The following is a 16387-nucleotide window of genomic DNA, read 5'->3' on the forward strand; positions in this document are numbered from 1 at the left end:
ATAATCTTCTGTCTTGATTTGCAGATTCGTAACACAGCGGTTAGACTGGTGAAGCCCTCAAGGAAAAATCATGCTGATGGGAGACAACCCCTCCCCTCGGATTCCCTTTCTTTACTCCTTTCCTGAGGTGATCAGATCAGAGAACTACGGGGAAGTGTAATACTGAAAAGGAGGAACTAGTATGAGTAACAGTGGTGTAGTTTCTTCATTTGTGAAATGGAGATAATCAGAAAGCTGTCGTAAGTCAATGGTTCTCAGCCCTGGCTGCATGTCAGTTACCCAGCGGACTTTTAAATAACCCACATCTTCAGGCCCAAAGCCAGGAGGACAGAATCTCTCAGGGTGAGACTTAAACACTAGGAATATTAAAATTCGCCAGGCAATATCAATGTGTGGCCTGGGTTGAGAACTACTGCTCTAGGATTAAAGGAGTTGGCTAATTGCTTGGAATAGAGATATTTTCACATCTGGCTGTGCATGGGAATCATTGGGGGTGGGGAGTGGGGGAGGGATAGGGTGGTGCTTTTAAAATTAAACTGAAGCTGGGTGGTGTGGCATGCACCTGTGGTCCCAACTACTAGGGAGGCAGAGGTTGGGAGGATTGCTTGAGCCCAGGAATTTGAGGCTGCAGTGAGTTATGATCACACCACTGCACTCCAGCCTGGGCAGCAGAGCCAGACCCCATCTCTAAAAATATATAAAATTAAACCAATTCCCTGGTTTCACATTCCAGACCATTTGAATCAGTGACTTACATCTCTGGGTGTCTCTTGCTCAGCGTTTGTATGAACCACTCGTGAGTACCATGGGCCAACATTACAAATATTTCCAGTCTTCACAACTTTCTAGCAGGGAATCCTGATTCCTGTTTGACAGATGAGCAAATCTATGTTTAGAGCAGGTGAAAGCATAAGTCCCTGAGGCCAGACCTGTCTGACCTTGAAGCCTGGGGGCTGGATCTGGTGGAGGGTGTTCTCCACTCTTCTGGAAACAGCCCAAGGAGTGGGGGACACCAGCCAGCGGCCTTGGCTCCCTCTGAGGCTCCCCTCCACAGGTTGAGCAGAAGGCTGTGCCTGAGTGAAGACAGGTGAGATGAGTGGTGTTGTGTGGTATTCGGCACCATCTTAGTCACCCACTCTTAAAATGCCTCCATTTGGGGAGGGGAAGATGCCCGTGCAGTGGGCCTGCCGTGGTCACCACTCGTTGCCACAGCTGTCTTGCAGAGAGAAAACTCAGCAAAGCAAACACTCATTTGCTTTTTGAGAGTTTGGGGAATTTTTCAGGCATGCGATATGGAAGAAAATGCCTCTGTTTCCCTCATAAGACAAAGGGGAAACAATGTCAAGGTGGCCTGAAATGTTTGGCTCTAGTTTGCAAAAGCTTTTCTGCCCCTTCACAAGTCCTAAGGCTGTCAACACAGTGTGGGGCTGGGAGCTGGGGGATTTGGATGCCAAGCCAAGCCCTGCGCCACCACCTGTGTGCTCTGTAAACCTAAGTGTATCCCTTACCACCCTTAAGCTTTGCTTTCCCCACCAGTCAAGTAGGAGCTCAGGAATTCTGTGACAAGGTCACAGGGACTCTGAAATGCCAGGCCCTGTCAGCGGCCACTTGAGGTGTCAGAGGGAGAAGAGAGGCATGTGGCTGTCTTGACACTGAGACTCAGAGCCACCTGGGCCTGGAAGTTCGGTCAAGTGTTTGTTGGCACCTACCAAGGCACCCGCTGTCCTCAAGGTCCAGAGTGGCTCCAAGAGACCATATGTGTTAGAGATCACACTGAATGTGTTCACTCTGGCTCTGGGAGGCCTGGCTCCACTCCATCTGCGTCAGCCCCTAGTGTGTGGACATTTCAGAGCCAATATTTGGAACTGAAATAGCTGAAACTTTAGAGTCAGTGGACGATGTAAGATAAATTTGGCTCCACAAAGCATTCTCTGCCCAGTCCCGCCCCCAGGGTCTTCTCTCTCCCCAGAGCTCCATCTGTACCTGTTGTCTGTGCCTTTGGTCCCTGCCCAGTAGTGCCCAGCACAGATCCTGGCACAGAGTGGATGCCCAGACAGTGTTGAGTAAATGGAGGTTGAGGGGATGGAGAGATGCATGAGTTTGTGTTTGGGAACGTCTCTGAAGTGGCTGCCATAGAATGCTATGTAAGTGTTAGTCTATCTATCTGTTGCTTGCTCAACTTGACTTCGTTGTTGTTATTGCCACTCTGGGTATTTTGAAGACTGTCTCACTGAGGATGATGCTAATGATGGAGTGGTCCAGATGCAGTGCTATTTTGCTATTTTCTGCCAGTTGGGGCAAATATCCCAAGCATTTCCTTGTATGTAGCTTTTACCCCAGAGCCACTAAGAGCGTACCTCGTAAGTCTGGAGTCTGCTGGCCTCTTATTAAGCCATTAAGCTGAACTAGAAAACGTTCTCAGTTACCTAAGCAGTGGGTATTTTGAGTGGCAAGAAAACGTGGGACAATGATGGCAAATGGCAGTAAGGGGATGGGAGGACCCCTGGGCAAGATGGCCACTGGAAAGTCTCTGGGGACTTAGATCAGCTCCTGCTGGTCACTGAACTGAGGTGCAGAAGCAGGTGGTTGGTGCCCTTCCCTGTGGGGTGCCCTTCCCTGGAGCACTCCGGGAAGCTGGCTCAGGGCTGCCTGCTGCTCTGCCATGGACTCCATTTCATGGTTGCTGTCTCTGTCCCTGGAGTGAGGGGTTTCTGAGCCCAGCCCTGGGTGCTAGTGTCTGAAGGGGACTAATAGTGGTCTAGACTGTTCTAAACTATCTCAGAGGCTTTGTGGACAGCTGATTGGGTATCTGACTTTGAGGCTTGGCTTTGCCATTAACTCTGCCATGACCTCAGGTGAGTCACATGACCTATCCTTATGCCTCAGTTTCCTGATTGTACAACTCTCTGTTTATACCAAGTCCTCTGACTGTGATGCTCCCCCACTATGGTGATTAACCTTGTTAGGTTGCCTCCTCTCCTCTCCAAACTCCACCCAAACCTGGATCCCCACCAGCCCAGTCTGCTTATGGACATTGTGATTTCATCTGGTGGATCCTAGACTTGGGTTCTAGCTGAGACTTTGCAATGACAAGACTGTGTCACCTGATCAATAACCTTTCTGGGCCTCAGTGTTCACCTCTGTACACTGGGACTGACAATACTAACATTCATTCCTCATAGAAGGAATGGACAGAAGGGAAGCCCAGTCCCTGCCGCATCTCAGCCACAGGTTGTCATCTAGGTGGGGATGCAGACTGGTGGCATGATTTGTCCTGTCCTGGCAGAATCACTCTGAATTCGTGTGACCTGGTAGCTGACAGTGGGGTCACTTCCCCAGTGACCACAGTGACGACCTCATCTTGTGGGTCTGTGTCCCCACAGTGGCCAGTTTGCCATCGTGAAGAAGTGCCGGGAGAAGAGCACGGGACTTGAGTATGCAGCCAAGTTCATCAAGAAGCGGCAGAGCCCGGCGAGCCGGCGCGGTGTGAGCCGGGAGGAGATCGAGCGGGAGGTGAGCATCCTGCGGCAGGTGCTGCACCACAACGTCATCACGCTGCACGACGTCTACGAGAACCGCACCGACGTGGTGCTCATCCTTGAGCTGTGAGTGGGGTCCCCAGGACCCACAGGGTTAGGGGTCAGCAGGGGCAGGCAGGGCGGTGGAAGCTCCAGTCACAGGCCCCAGGGGGCAGCAGCAACCAGGCCTAAGCTCAGCCCAGAGGAGGTGAAGTCAGTAGTGGGCAGATCTCCTCTGCCTCAGTTACCCCATCCTCCTCCTGAAACTGAGCCAAAGGAGGGACAGGTTTGCTGAGTAGCAGGGGCAGAGGGCGATGGCCTAAGTCTGGCTTTCACTGGATCCTGGAGATCAAAGGAAAGAAATGACTGCACTGGGGTCTTTTCCCGGCTGGAGAAGCATGTGGGAGGGTGAGGGGGATGGAGGATGGGGTGGGGCCAGGGGAGGCTGTCAGGGAGGGATGTGTACTATGAAGAGGGGAAGTACAAACATCTCCAGGCTCTGTGAAGCCCTTCTCCAGCCCTTTCCGGGGGAAAGTCCACTGCATTTGTGCTGTGATTGACACCTTTATTGTTATAATAACAGCTATTATTTAGAGAGTCCTACTGTAAGCCAATAATTTGCTAGGTGCTTTGTATCTGTCGTCTTGTTCAATCTTTAAAGACTATGATGAGGGAAATGTCTTACTAATGCAGACAGGTTATTTTATATTCATTGTGCAAGCCAAGTACTCGGTACCTTGTTTAATCCTCATAACGACGCTGTCACACAGATACTTTTATTATCCCCATTTTACAGACAAGAACACTGGCAGGCCAGGTCACTTACAAGATCCTATAGCCAGGAAGTGGCAGAACCAGGACTTGAGTCCACACGGCTTGTTCAGACAGCTATGAGTGTGAGGCGGGTTGGCCTTATGCTGGCTTAGCAGAGGAAGACCTCACAGTGTATGATGGAATTTGGATAGATGAGCCCAAGACTCTAGGGGTTAGCTGGCCACCCTGTATCCTCCTGGGCAGGTGGGGCTCTGACACACAATAGAGTTTGAGTTGGGTTGTGGCACAAGTTACAGTGGCTGTGTCCAGACAAGCAGCAAGGCCTATGTAAAGAATGTTCTGGCCTGGTGCCGTGGCTCACACCTGTAATCCTAGCACTTTGGGAGGCCAAGGCAGGCAGATCATGAGGTCAGAGTTTGAGACCAGCCTGGCTAACATGGTGAAACCCCATCTCTACTGAAAATACAAAAATTAGCCAGGCGTGGTGGCAGGTGTCTGTAATCTCAGCTACTTGGGAGGCTGAGGCAGGAGAATTGCTTGAACCCGGGAGGCGGAGGTTGCAGTGAGCCAAGATTGCATCACTGCACTCCAGCCTGGGTGACAGAGCAAGACTCTGTCTTGGGAAAAAAAAAAAAAGAATGTTCTGAGGCTCATAAGCATGTATGCACCTTCCTGGTAGTGGGAGTGATAGAATCTCTCAGGAATCCCTGATTTTGTGCCCTTGGGCAAGTCACCTCAATTCCCTGAGCTTTAGATCTCATCTGTAAAGCAGGCAGCCATCCTTAACCTGCCTACAGACTGGGTGGACCACCTGACATTTGAGATCATTCTAATTTGAGAACTATGCTCTGGTATGGGCAGGATATAGATTTAAGTAGCAGATGGGCATTTGCATACTCTCGCATTTGATTCTTAAATTATCCATCTCAGTGTTTAAATGTATAGAATTGCCTGTGCTTTTCCCTTCACTAGCTCCCAGTGTCCTCCATGTTTCTCCCATGGACCTCCCAGCTGGTTGGATTACTGGATGCCTGCCCTGCCTGACCTAGAGAGAAGCTGAGGGTCAGCAGTCAGCATCCTGATTCCCAGCAGAGAGTGACAAGCGCACCTTGCTGGAAAGGCCGAGCCACTTCTTAAAAATCTATTTTGGGGGGGGAAAAAACTAAGCCGGAATGGAAAAGAAATTACATTTATAATCCTACAACCCAAACGCAGCTATTTATGTTTTTCTGTGGTTCCTCTCAATCTTTATCTATTTGTATACAATCATTGTACTTGTATAATTTCCTGCTCTACTTTTTCCCTCAGTTAACATAATTCTAAAAATTGGCTTTTCTCTTTTAACTGACAATGTTTCACTGAATTGCACACCAGTATTTCCCTTGTCTTAGTCCATTTTCTGTGGCTTGTAATAGAATATCTGAAACTGGTTAATTTATAAGGAAAAGGTATTTATTTCTTATAGTTATGGAGGCTGAGGAGTCTGAGATTGAGGGGACACATTTGATTAGGACCTTCTTACTAATGGGGACTCTCTACAGAGTCCCCCAAGGCAGCCCAGTGCATCACATGGTGAGGGGCAGAGTGGGATATCTCAGTTCTCTCTTCTTCTTCTTATATAGCTACCAGTTCCATCCATGATAACTCATTAATCCATTAGCCTATTAATCCACTAATGCATGAATGGATTAATCCATTCATAAGGACAGAGTCCTCATAACCCAGTCGTTTCTCTTTCTTTGAGATAGAGTCTCGCTCTGTCTTCCAGGCTAGAGTGCAATGGCACGATCCTGGCTCACTACAGCCTTTGCCTCCTGGGTTCAAGCTATTCTCCTGCCTCAGCCTCCCAAGTAGCTGGGATTACAGGCACCCACCACCACACCCAGCTTAATTTTTGTATTTTTAGTGGAGACGGGATTTTGCCGTGTTGCCCTAGCTGGTCTTGAACTCCTGACCTTAGATGATCTGCCCGCCTTGGCCTCCCAAAGTGCTGGGATTACAGGCGTGAGCCACCACACCCTGACCCAATCATGTCTCAAAGGTCCCACTGCCTAATACAGCCACATTGGGGATTAAATTTCAATGCGAGTTTGTAGGGCACAAATAGTCAAACCATAGCATCCTTATTGTTGGACACATGGTTTTTATTTCCTAGCTTTTAACCATTGCAAATTTTACTGATAAAACAACTTTTTTCTCAAGATCTTCCCCTTTTCTTTTTAATTAATCCTTTCAGCAGAGTCCCCAGGATTTAGCTAAAATCACCAGGAATGGGATGACTAGGCCAAAGGCTGACATTTTTGGGACTCAATATCCTCGCTTTTCAAAGATGGTCCTGGTTAACCATTACCACCACAGCGTAGGAGTGTTGCTGTGTGCCTGTGGCCCTGCCAGCCCTGGGTCATTTGTTTTGAAACGTGCTTCATTATTTATTGATCTTTATAGCTATAAATTGATACTTTCTTATTGTAACTGGCATGTCTTTAATTGCTGGGGAAATTGCCTGCTTCTTCCTGTTTGTAGAAGCCTAGGAGTCGGTGGCCGGGGTGTGTGGCAGGTGATGCTCTTGAGATGTCCATGTTTTTTCCAACAGGGCTCATGGTCAGCCAGTTATGTGCCAGCTTCTTGTGAGCTCAGGTGCACCATCCGTAACATCAGTTGTCACGCTGGTGCTCCCATGACTTGCTTGGGCCTCTGTGCTTGTTAGTTCTGTCCCATTTCTGTCTCCCCCTTCACTTCCAAGCTGTCTCATTGTTCTCAGGGTGCCTGTCTATGGATTGCTAAGAATTTATGAGATTGGAGAAGACCCAAGCGTTCTAAGACTTGCCTAACCCATGTATGGCCAGGGTCTGAGAGGGAGGACCTCCCAAGAGAGGAATTCCTGGGCTTTTGTTTTGTTTGTTTGTTTTTGTTTTTTGAGATGGAGTCTTGCTCTGTCACCCAGGCTGGAGTGCAGTGGCGTGATCTCGGCTCACTGCAATCTCACCTCCCAGGTTCCAGTGATCCTGATGCCTTAGCCTCCCATGTAGCTGGGACTACCGGCATGTGCCCCCACGCCTGGCTAATTTTTTTGTATTTTTAGTAGAGGTAGGGTTTCACTCTGTTGGCCAGGCTGGTCTCGAACCCGTGGCCTCCAGTGATCCACTCGCTTTGGCCTCCCAAATTGCTGGGATTACAGGCATGAGCCACCACACCCGGCCTCATGGACTTTTGTGCTTAGACTTAGTGACTCCTGTTAGGCTGGTCAGAAGTCTTCGGCCTCCTAATAAATTAGTGGGTTTGCCCAGTGAGTGTTAGTATCCACCTGCTCAGTTGAAAGCTGCCCAGTTGCAGGTTTTATGAATGAGTCTACCCTGATCCCACTCCCCCTCTCAGCAACTGTTGTCTGGTGCAGGGCTTCCTCCTGCTCTCTGCTAAAGTGGCCAGCACTAGGAGGACATGCCTGGCCCTGATCCCTTTCAGCTGTTATTATCCCATCTGTGACCTCCCTAGAAGCAGCTACCTCTGGTTATGACTATTGAAGGCAGGACTGGGAAGGATTTTATTGTCCATGTAAGTTGACTTCTGTTGGGGTGTAGAATATATTAAAAAATCTCAGTAGCTTAACTCATGTCACATGTGGAACTAGCCCTGAAAAATGTAAGTCTCCCTGTGAAGGTTGGGCCGGCCTCCCATCACAAGCCCCTGACTGCTCTGGGACCTCCTTGATTCCAAGCCTCTGGAAAGCAATACTGCAGTGCTTGCATACCAGAGAACTGCTGGCAGAGTGCTCCAGGGTGGCAGTGATGCTTCCCAGGTTCCCGAATTGAGCCCAGCTTCCTGGGCCCAGCAGCTCTGGCAGCATTTTTCCCCCATCGCTGCCTGTGCAGGTCATTCATGTATACATTCCCAGAAGAGTCTGAAAAGCATTTCCAGCAGGCATGCCACCCTGCAGGGAGGAAGGAGGCAAAGGTCAGATTTGCAGGAAGGGGATGATCCTGGGAACACTAGGAGAAGAGATGAGGCCAAGTCGTTAGGCTTTGTTTTTCATCTTAAAGAGATGTGGGATGTAAGAGGAAAGAAACTTGGAAGGAGATGGGGGGTGGCTCCAGGGCAGAGGTCTTAGAGGCTAAAGAAATGACACCCAGGCTCCTTGATTAGGCTTTGAAAAGAGGTGACTGAGCATTAATGTGAATGTCCCAGCCTGGGTATCCAGGGCCTAGACGGTGGCAGGTCATCAGCCTCTCACCTTTCTGAGTTTCTGGGGGAGATTCTAGGGAACACAATGGCTGTTCCCTTCTTCATCCCAAGGAGACCATGTCTCTCACCAGGTCTCCTGCCCAGATCCCACCTTCAAACAGATGACTGATTACTGCCCCCCAAAGTCCTCACTCAACCCAAGCCTTCATGTCAGTGGCTTTTGGGAATGTTAAGCTAAGAAGCTTTTACATTGATGCAGCATTTTATTTAAAGTAGGAATTGTAGGGTTATTATTTATTTAGATATTCCCCCGAGGTCACAGGCCTACACAACCTGGCAGGGGCTGGCAGACTAAGTGTGGAGCTGGGTTCTTTGTGTTTCAGAGGGGGCACTGCAGATGTGAAAATTTGCAGAGGGCTCTGGACAGGTCTTTCACAAATACCAAGGCTTCACTGTCTATATGATACAGAATATTCTACATCATGTTATTTTTAGCGTTTTATTTCTTTCCTTGTTCTTTTATTCACCAAACTTCTATTGAATGTCTTTCTTGCTGTGGAAGCAAAAATAATCTAGCTGGGGAGAGAGAAAGATACATAGTGAAGCCCACTGTGATGAGAGCATGGATGCAGCAGAACAGGGATGTCAGAGGACTGCCCAGTGCCTAGGGCTGCTTCAAGGCTTTCCATTTTGCATCAGCACCTCAGCCTTTGTAATGTGGAAGGATTGTGGTGAGAGGGACATGTGGTGAACTGGGGCTGGGAAAATCTGGGTCTAAATCCTGGTCCTGCCACTTACTAGCTATGTGATCTTGGGCAAGTCCCTTGCTCTGCTGAGACCTCAGTTTTCTCGTCTGAGAATGAGGATGCCCTCCGGGTGGATATCAAGCTCAAGTGAGGGAATGTTTGGGAAAGCACATTGCACTGGTGGCAAACTTCAAATAAACTCTAAATCAAGCCCCCTTCCACCACTGCCACCCTGATGATGACACCATGTATGGTGTTCATGTCAAGGACTTTATCAAGGATCTCATAGAGATTCCTCTCACTCCCACCCTCACCTCCAAAGTTGGTAATGAAAGCATTTTTTTTTTTCACTCCTGTTTCACAAGAAGAAAAGCTGAGCCCTAGAACTCTCACATGCCCCACCCCAAGGTGAAGATTGTGTCTTTGCTGCTGAAGGATTGGAGCCATCATCTTGGCCCTTTGACCCCAGCCTGCAGAGCAGACCCAGGGTTACTCTAGCAGCTGGGAGGGTGCTCCAGCTTCCAGCACCTGCCCAAGGTGGGGGCAAGGGTCAGAGTGGGGCACAGGGTGGCCTCACCCATAAGACACTGAGAAAATAGTGCACCAACCGGGTCCCCAACACCAACGCAGCCACCTTAGGCCACACCCTGCTCACCCTGGGCAGAGGGGCACTGCAGCTATGGCAGACAGTACATATGGTCAACTGTGCCATCTTATCTCAGTCTCTCTTCACCCTTTCACCTTCCCCCTTCCTGCCATTGATGTGTTGGAAAACTAGGCCACTTGTCCTGTCTCACAGTCTGGATTAGACTTTTTCCTTCCTCATGGTGTTCTTTAACTCATTCCTCTGTTCCCTGTATTTCCTGTAACTAGTAGTTAGATCTAGAGGAGATACCCTGCCTATTGGCGCTGTCCAATAGAAATGTAATGTGAACCACATACGTAATGTTAAATTTCCTAGTTGCCACACTGACTAAACAAAAAGAAATATGTGAATTGATTTTAATAATATTTTTATTTAAAATTATTAATGAGATATTTTACATTCTATTTTTCAAACTAAGTCTTCAAAATCCAGTGTGAATTTTATACTTAGAGCACATCTCAACCTCTTTTTTTTTTTTTTTTTTTCTTTTTGAGACCGGATCTCACTCTGTTGCCCAGTATGGAGTGCTATGGCACAATCACGGCTCACTGCAACCTTGACCTCACCTCAACCTCCTAAGTAGCTGGAACTACAGGTGCACATCACCTTGCCTGGCTAATTTTTGTATTTTTTGTAGAGACAGTGTCTCACTATGTTGCCCAGGCTGGTCTTGAACTCTTAGGCTCAAGTGATCTGCCTGCCTCAGCCTCCCAAAGTGCTGAGATTACAGGTGTGAGCCACTGTGCCCAGCCCACATTTCAATTCTTATGCAAAACAATGCAACAGTTAAAGTGAAATGCAGTTCTACTAAAACAATAAAGTTGTATTTAATGGAAAATATTTTATACCACTTCAGTTTTTGAATTAGAATAATTAAAATTAAATCAAAATTAAAATTCAGTTCCTCTATTACACTAGCCACATTTCAAGTGCTCAGTAACCACATGTGACTAGTGGCTACTCTATTGGACAGCACATATCTAGAACATTTTCATCATTGCAGAAAGTTCTGTTGATAGTGCTGAACAAGGGGCTTAAGCAGATTTAGGTTCCATTTTTTAAGTCACAGCATATCATAGGTATTGCTGTGTACTTCCTATTGCACTATTTTATGTCCGGTTGTTCTATTTTTCATGATGCTAAGATTACTGAGTGGGTCCAAATGTGCTTCTGGAAATGTTTAAAGAAAGGAGAAAAGAAGATTTTGATGCTCTTTATTTAGGATGGACTAGGGGGCAGGGAATGATCCCCAAAGTTGGATCAGAGCCATTTTAGCCATATAAGAATGATCTGGAGCCGGGCGCAATGGCTCACACCTGTAATTGCAACACTTTGGGGGCTGAGGTGGGCGGATTGCTTGAGGTCAGGAGTTCCAGCTTGGCCAATATGGTGAAACCCCATTTCTGCTAAAAATACAAAAATTAGCTGGGCGTGGTGGTGCATGCACCTGTAACCCCAGCTACTCGGGAGACTGAGGCATGAGAATCAGTTGAACCTGGGAGGCAGAGGTTACAGTGAGCTGAGATCACATCACTGCGCTCCAGCCTGGGCAACAGAATGAGACTGTCTCAAAAAAAAAAAAAAAAAAAAGAAAAGAAAAAGAAAAGAATAATCTGCAATACTCAGTATGCTGTAGTGGTTGACAGCTGTTCTGCCTGGGTTTGAATCCTGACTGTATTTACTAGCTATGGGACTGTAGGCAAGTTGCTTAACCTCTCTGAGCCTTTGTTTATTTAAGTGTGAAATAGAAAAGTGATAGTCCTTAGATCATAGGACATTGTGATGATGAAATGAGATAATGTGCATAAGGCATGTAACATAGAGTACGTGTTCAATGAATATTAATTACTATTATTATGTTGTCATAGTAAAAATACAGGTTTTAAGGCCTCACTGCTGGAGAATCTAATTTGTTAAAGTCTATGGTGGGATCTGGAAATCTGCATTTTTTTTTTTTTTTTTTTTTTTTTGAGACGGAGTCTCGCTCTGTCGCCCAGGCTGGAGTGCAGTGGCCGGATCTCAGCTCACTGCAAGCTCCGCCTCCCGGGTTTACGCCATTCTCCTGCCTCAGCCTCCCGTGTAGCTGGGACTACAGGCGCCGGCCACCGCGCCCGGCTAGTTTTTTTTGTATTTTTTAGTAGAGACGGGGTTTCACCACGTTAGCCAGGATGGTCTCGATCTCCTGACCTCGTGATCCGCCCGTCTCGGCCTCCCAAAGTGCTGGGATTACAGGCTTGAGCCACCGCGCCCGGCCTGAAATCTGCATTTTAAAACAAGTTCTCCAAGTGATCCAAAGGTCCTGGATCCCTTGGCCTAGAACCCTTCCTGAGACCTTTCCCTTTGGGTCCTTGGCTTTATTTCAGCCCCAGCGGAGCACATGCTGGCTGGATACCCCAGCTTCTGTCAGAGGATTGTAAACCAAAAATTAAATTCTAAGCCCCCCAACTGAATAGACCCCTCTCTCAGCCAACGGGATTCCAAAGTAAACCTGAAAAACTTTCAGGCCATGATGGGAAGAGGGGTTGGACATGCCTCATTATACTCTCCGCCCATTGAAATTCGGGCACAAGTGACCAACATTAATATAAAAACAGTGAACTTAAGACTAACAAAACAGACTCTTTGCAGCAATAAGATAACAAATTCCAGCCTGACTCTACTATAACATCACATGACAAATAGCAGGCCCTGAAATAAATAGAAGTATTTTACCCTAATAAATCTTTTGACGTATTTTGAAGTGGCCCTGCAACGCTGACTCTTCTGGGAAAAATCTATATTCTCTGGAGAATCTCTGTTCCTTTCCATGTCTTTTTCTGATCCTGAAGAGATTAGCTGAGAGTCTAGCACCTTTTAAGAATGTGAATAGTAAACATTTGCCATCTATTGCCTCCAAGGGCAGCCACCTGTGAGACTTCGTCTACATAATAAAAACTTTGGTCTCCATAACCCTTGTCTTAACTCAGACACTCTTTTCTATTGATTCTTTTGATAATAACCAATTGCCAATCATAAAATCCATCTATGACCTAGAAGCCCTCCCAACTCCCTATCCTCACCTTCAAGTTTTTCCACTTTTCCAGACGGAACTAATGTACACCTTACATTTATTGATTGATTCAGCCTGTAACTTCTGTCCCCCTAAAATGTATAAAATCAAGCTGTTACCCAACTACCTTGGGTACATGTTCTGAGGACCTTCTGGGACTGTGTCACGGGTCTTGGGCACTCGTATTTGGCTCAGAATAAACATCTTTAAATATTTTACAGAGTTTGACTCTTTTTGTTGGCAGAATAAACAAGCCCAAGTAGGGTTACCAGATTTAGCAAGTAAAAACCTATTTTATCTGGCAATCCGAAATCTCAGGGGAGATTTTTTTTGCTCTGTCGCATCAACTATAGGATGCAAGAATGTAGAGTGTGAAAAAGTAGTATCAAGCATCAAAAGTAGTATTCTAGAGTCTTTAGAGATTAATATAATTAATGGGGTCTTCTGCTTAAGGTAGGGGCCATACTTCGATTCTCTTGAACCCCATAAAGGGGCCATCTTTTATAAAATTAAAGAAAGGGGGCTTTGGGGGCTGTCTTGCCCAATCTGCTTTTTTTGTATGTAATGAAACCAGGTCCTGCCTGGAGAAGGGAAATGAGTTGTCTAAGGTCAGTGGCAAGGCTGGAATGGAACCTAGGTCTTTAGTTTCTGGCACAGCATTTGTTCCTCTTCGTCATCTGCCTTAGTTCATTCAGATTCTGGCATTCTGTCTCTGCCCCCCAGCCCAATTAATGTCCTTCTCAAATGTAAAATGCATTCCTTCCATTCCAATAGTCCCAAAAATCTTAATTCCAGCATCAACTCCAAAGTTTAAAGTCCAAAGTCTCATCTAAATATCTAAATCAGACGTGGGTGAGACTCAAGGTGTGATTCATTCTGAGGCAAGCTGCTCTCCAGCTGTGAACCAATGACATCAAACATGTCATGTACAAAATATGATGGTGGGACAGGCAGAGGATACACATTCCCATTCTAGAAGGAAGAATGGGAAAGAATAAAGGAGTGACAGGCTCTGAGCCAGTACAAAACATTGAGAATAATCTTTGGCTCAATGCTCTGCCCTCCAGGCCCACAGGAGTGGAATGGAGGTCTTGCCCCTGCAGCTTTGGGCAACCCTACCCATAAGGCTTTGCTCTCCAAGCATTGACCCCCACCCGAAAGGCAGTCCTCTGCCCAGGGGCCCACCAGCTCCCTTAAGGCATCTTTTGAAATCCAGGAGAAGGCAGCCACACATCCACCAGCTTTGCTTGGCACAGAGCATGCCACACTGTTGCCCTCCAGGAGCCACACCTGGTATGTCTGAGGAGTGTGGCAACAGAGTTTGGAGAACAAAGCCCACAATGTGAGGCAGCACTGGGCAGTGGAGGCTCCTCCTTTGATATCATTCTGCCTCTAGGCTCTGGCACTATGAACCTGTGATGGGAGGGACACCCCTCTTTTCACCCCCATGATCTCTGAAATGACTTCAGGGTCATTCTTCCATTGTCTTGAACAATAGGTCCTGGCTTCTATTTAGATGGCTGACTAATCCCCCTATTGTCTTGATGAATAGCACCTGGCTTCCCTGAGAGTCATATTAATCTTTTTATCAAATGGTTGCTTGGTCACACCTTTGTTCTTTCCCAAACAGGGTTTCTTAGTTTTTCCAATATGAGGAGACTGAGAATTTTTCATACTTTTAAGCTTTCTTCCCTTTGAGTAATAATTTTGTCTTTAAACCCTTTTTTTTTTTCACATTTACTATAAGTAGTCAAGAGGAACCAGGACACTCTTCCAACACTTTGCTTAGAAATTTCCTCAGCCAAATATTCAATTTTTATTGCTTACAAGTTCTACCTTCTACAAAACACTAGGGCACACACACAATTCAGCCACATTCTCTGCTACTTTATAAGAAGGATGTGCTTTCCCTCATTGACCAGACCAGTAACATGTTCCTCATATCCATCTGAGACATTATCAGAATGGCCTTTCCATCTGTATTTCTACAAATATTTTGTTGATGACCACTTAGGTATTCTCTAAGAAGATTGAGAATCTCCTCTCTTTGTGATCCCTCACCAGAACCACCCTTACAGTCCATTCCTTCGTGGCAATGTAGGCTTTTTCTAGTTGGCACCCCAAACCTCTTCCAGCCTCTACTTGTTAGCTGATTCCAAAACAGCTTCCACATTTTTAGGTTACAGTAGCACTCCATACTTGGTACCAATTTCCTCTCTCAGTTCATTCAGGCTGCTGTATAACACAATAACCATAAACTGGGTGGCTGACAAACAACATAAATTTATTTCTCACAGTCCTGGAATCTGGGGAGTCTAAGATCAAGATGAAGGTTCACTCCCTCATAGATGGCTGTCTTTTGACTGTAACTTCACATAGTGCAAGGGGAAAGTGAGCCCTCTGGGGTCTCTTTTATAAGGGCACTAATCTCATTTGTGAGGGCTCTGACTTCATGACTTAATTACTTCCCAAAGGCCCTATCTCCTAATACCATCACCTTGGGGGTTGGAATTTCAAAATATGAATTTGGAGGAACACAAACATTCCGGCTAAAGAATCTGCTTGTTTTTGTCCCCTGCCATCTCAGGCATATTGGGGGGAGAGGGCAACCTTCAGGGTGACTGGGACCAGGGCCTAGAGTGGGAGCAGAGGCCCTTCTGACAACATCTCCAGAGTGATTCCTGCCCTTGTGATCCAAAAGAAAACAAAGCAAATAGAAGCAAAGTCAGTCCCTGGCACTGGTCAGACAGACAAAGCCCCAGACATAAGCAAGGGGGATTCTGCCATACGAGGTCCCTGGGGGATCAGGATCAGGGCTTGCATCCATCAGCCCAGCCTCATGACATGCAGAGCTGACTGGGCCTGGGCCTCCCCTCCCCCCGCTGGTGTTTTACAGAGTGTCTGGAGGAGAGCTCTTCGATTTCCTGGCCCAGAAGGAGTCCCTGAGTGAGGAGGAGGCCACCAGCTTCATTAAGCAGATCCTGGATGGGGTGAACTACCTTCACACAAAGAAAATTGCTCACTTTGATCTCAAGGTCAGTAAGGGGAGAAAGAGAAAAGAATCAAGTTTACGAAGAAGAGGCTTAGTCCCTCCTGGTGTCTTTCCCAGGATGGGCCCAGTGCCCACCAGTGCTCCTTTCTCATCTTACAGTGAAAAACCCTGAGCTACTGGGAAACAGATGATGCTACAGAAATGTCCACCTTCTCAGTTTCATTTCTCATAACGGTTTTCTGCACACAGGAGCTGACTGCAAGAAGCTCCTTAAATCAGACTTCAGGCACCTTATTTATTTCAGAAGGCGGTGTAACGCTTTCTAAATAAGTAGACCAGTGACAGGAAACTTGAAACCAAACACCTTTCACAAGACTGAACTTTTCAATAACAAAGAACTAGAAGTGTTTGGAGGATTGCTGAAGTTGGCTGACTCACCAGACCCTTTCACAGTGCAGCCTCCATCATCCCTTGACCAGAGCT

General features: G+C 46.8%; 1 protein-coding gene across 6 annotated transcripts in view; it reads left to right on the forward strand.

Annotated features, from left to right (window-relative positions):
- The window catches only part of DAPK2 (death associated protein kinase 2), a 142015-nt gene that overhangs the window by 59151 nt on the left and 66477 nt on the right, over window positions 1-16387 (forward strand). For all 6 annotated transcript variants that reach the window (XM_021941731.1, XM_021941728.2, XM_021941729.2 and 3 more), the window contains exons 3-4: window positions 3384-3605; window positions 15809-15947. In XM_021941731.1, the coding sequence (XP_021797423.1) occupies window positions 3384-3605; window positions 15809-15947 (361 nt within the window). The remainder of the gene's footprint in view (window positions 1-3383; window positions 3606-15808; window positions 15948-16387) is intronic.

This window comes from Papio anubis, chromosome 7 (genome assembly GCF_008728515.1).
Source record: "Papio anubis isolate 15944 chromosome 7, Panubis1.0, whole genome shotgun sequence".
Lineage (NCBI taxonomy): Eukaryota > Metazoa > Chordata > Mammalia > Primates > Cercopithecidae > Papio > Papio anubis.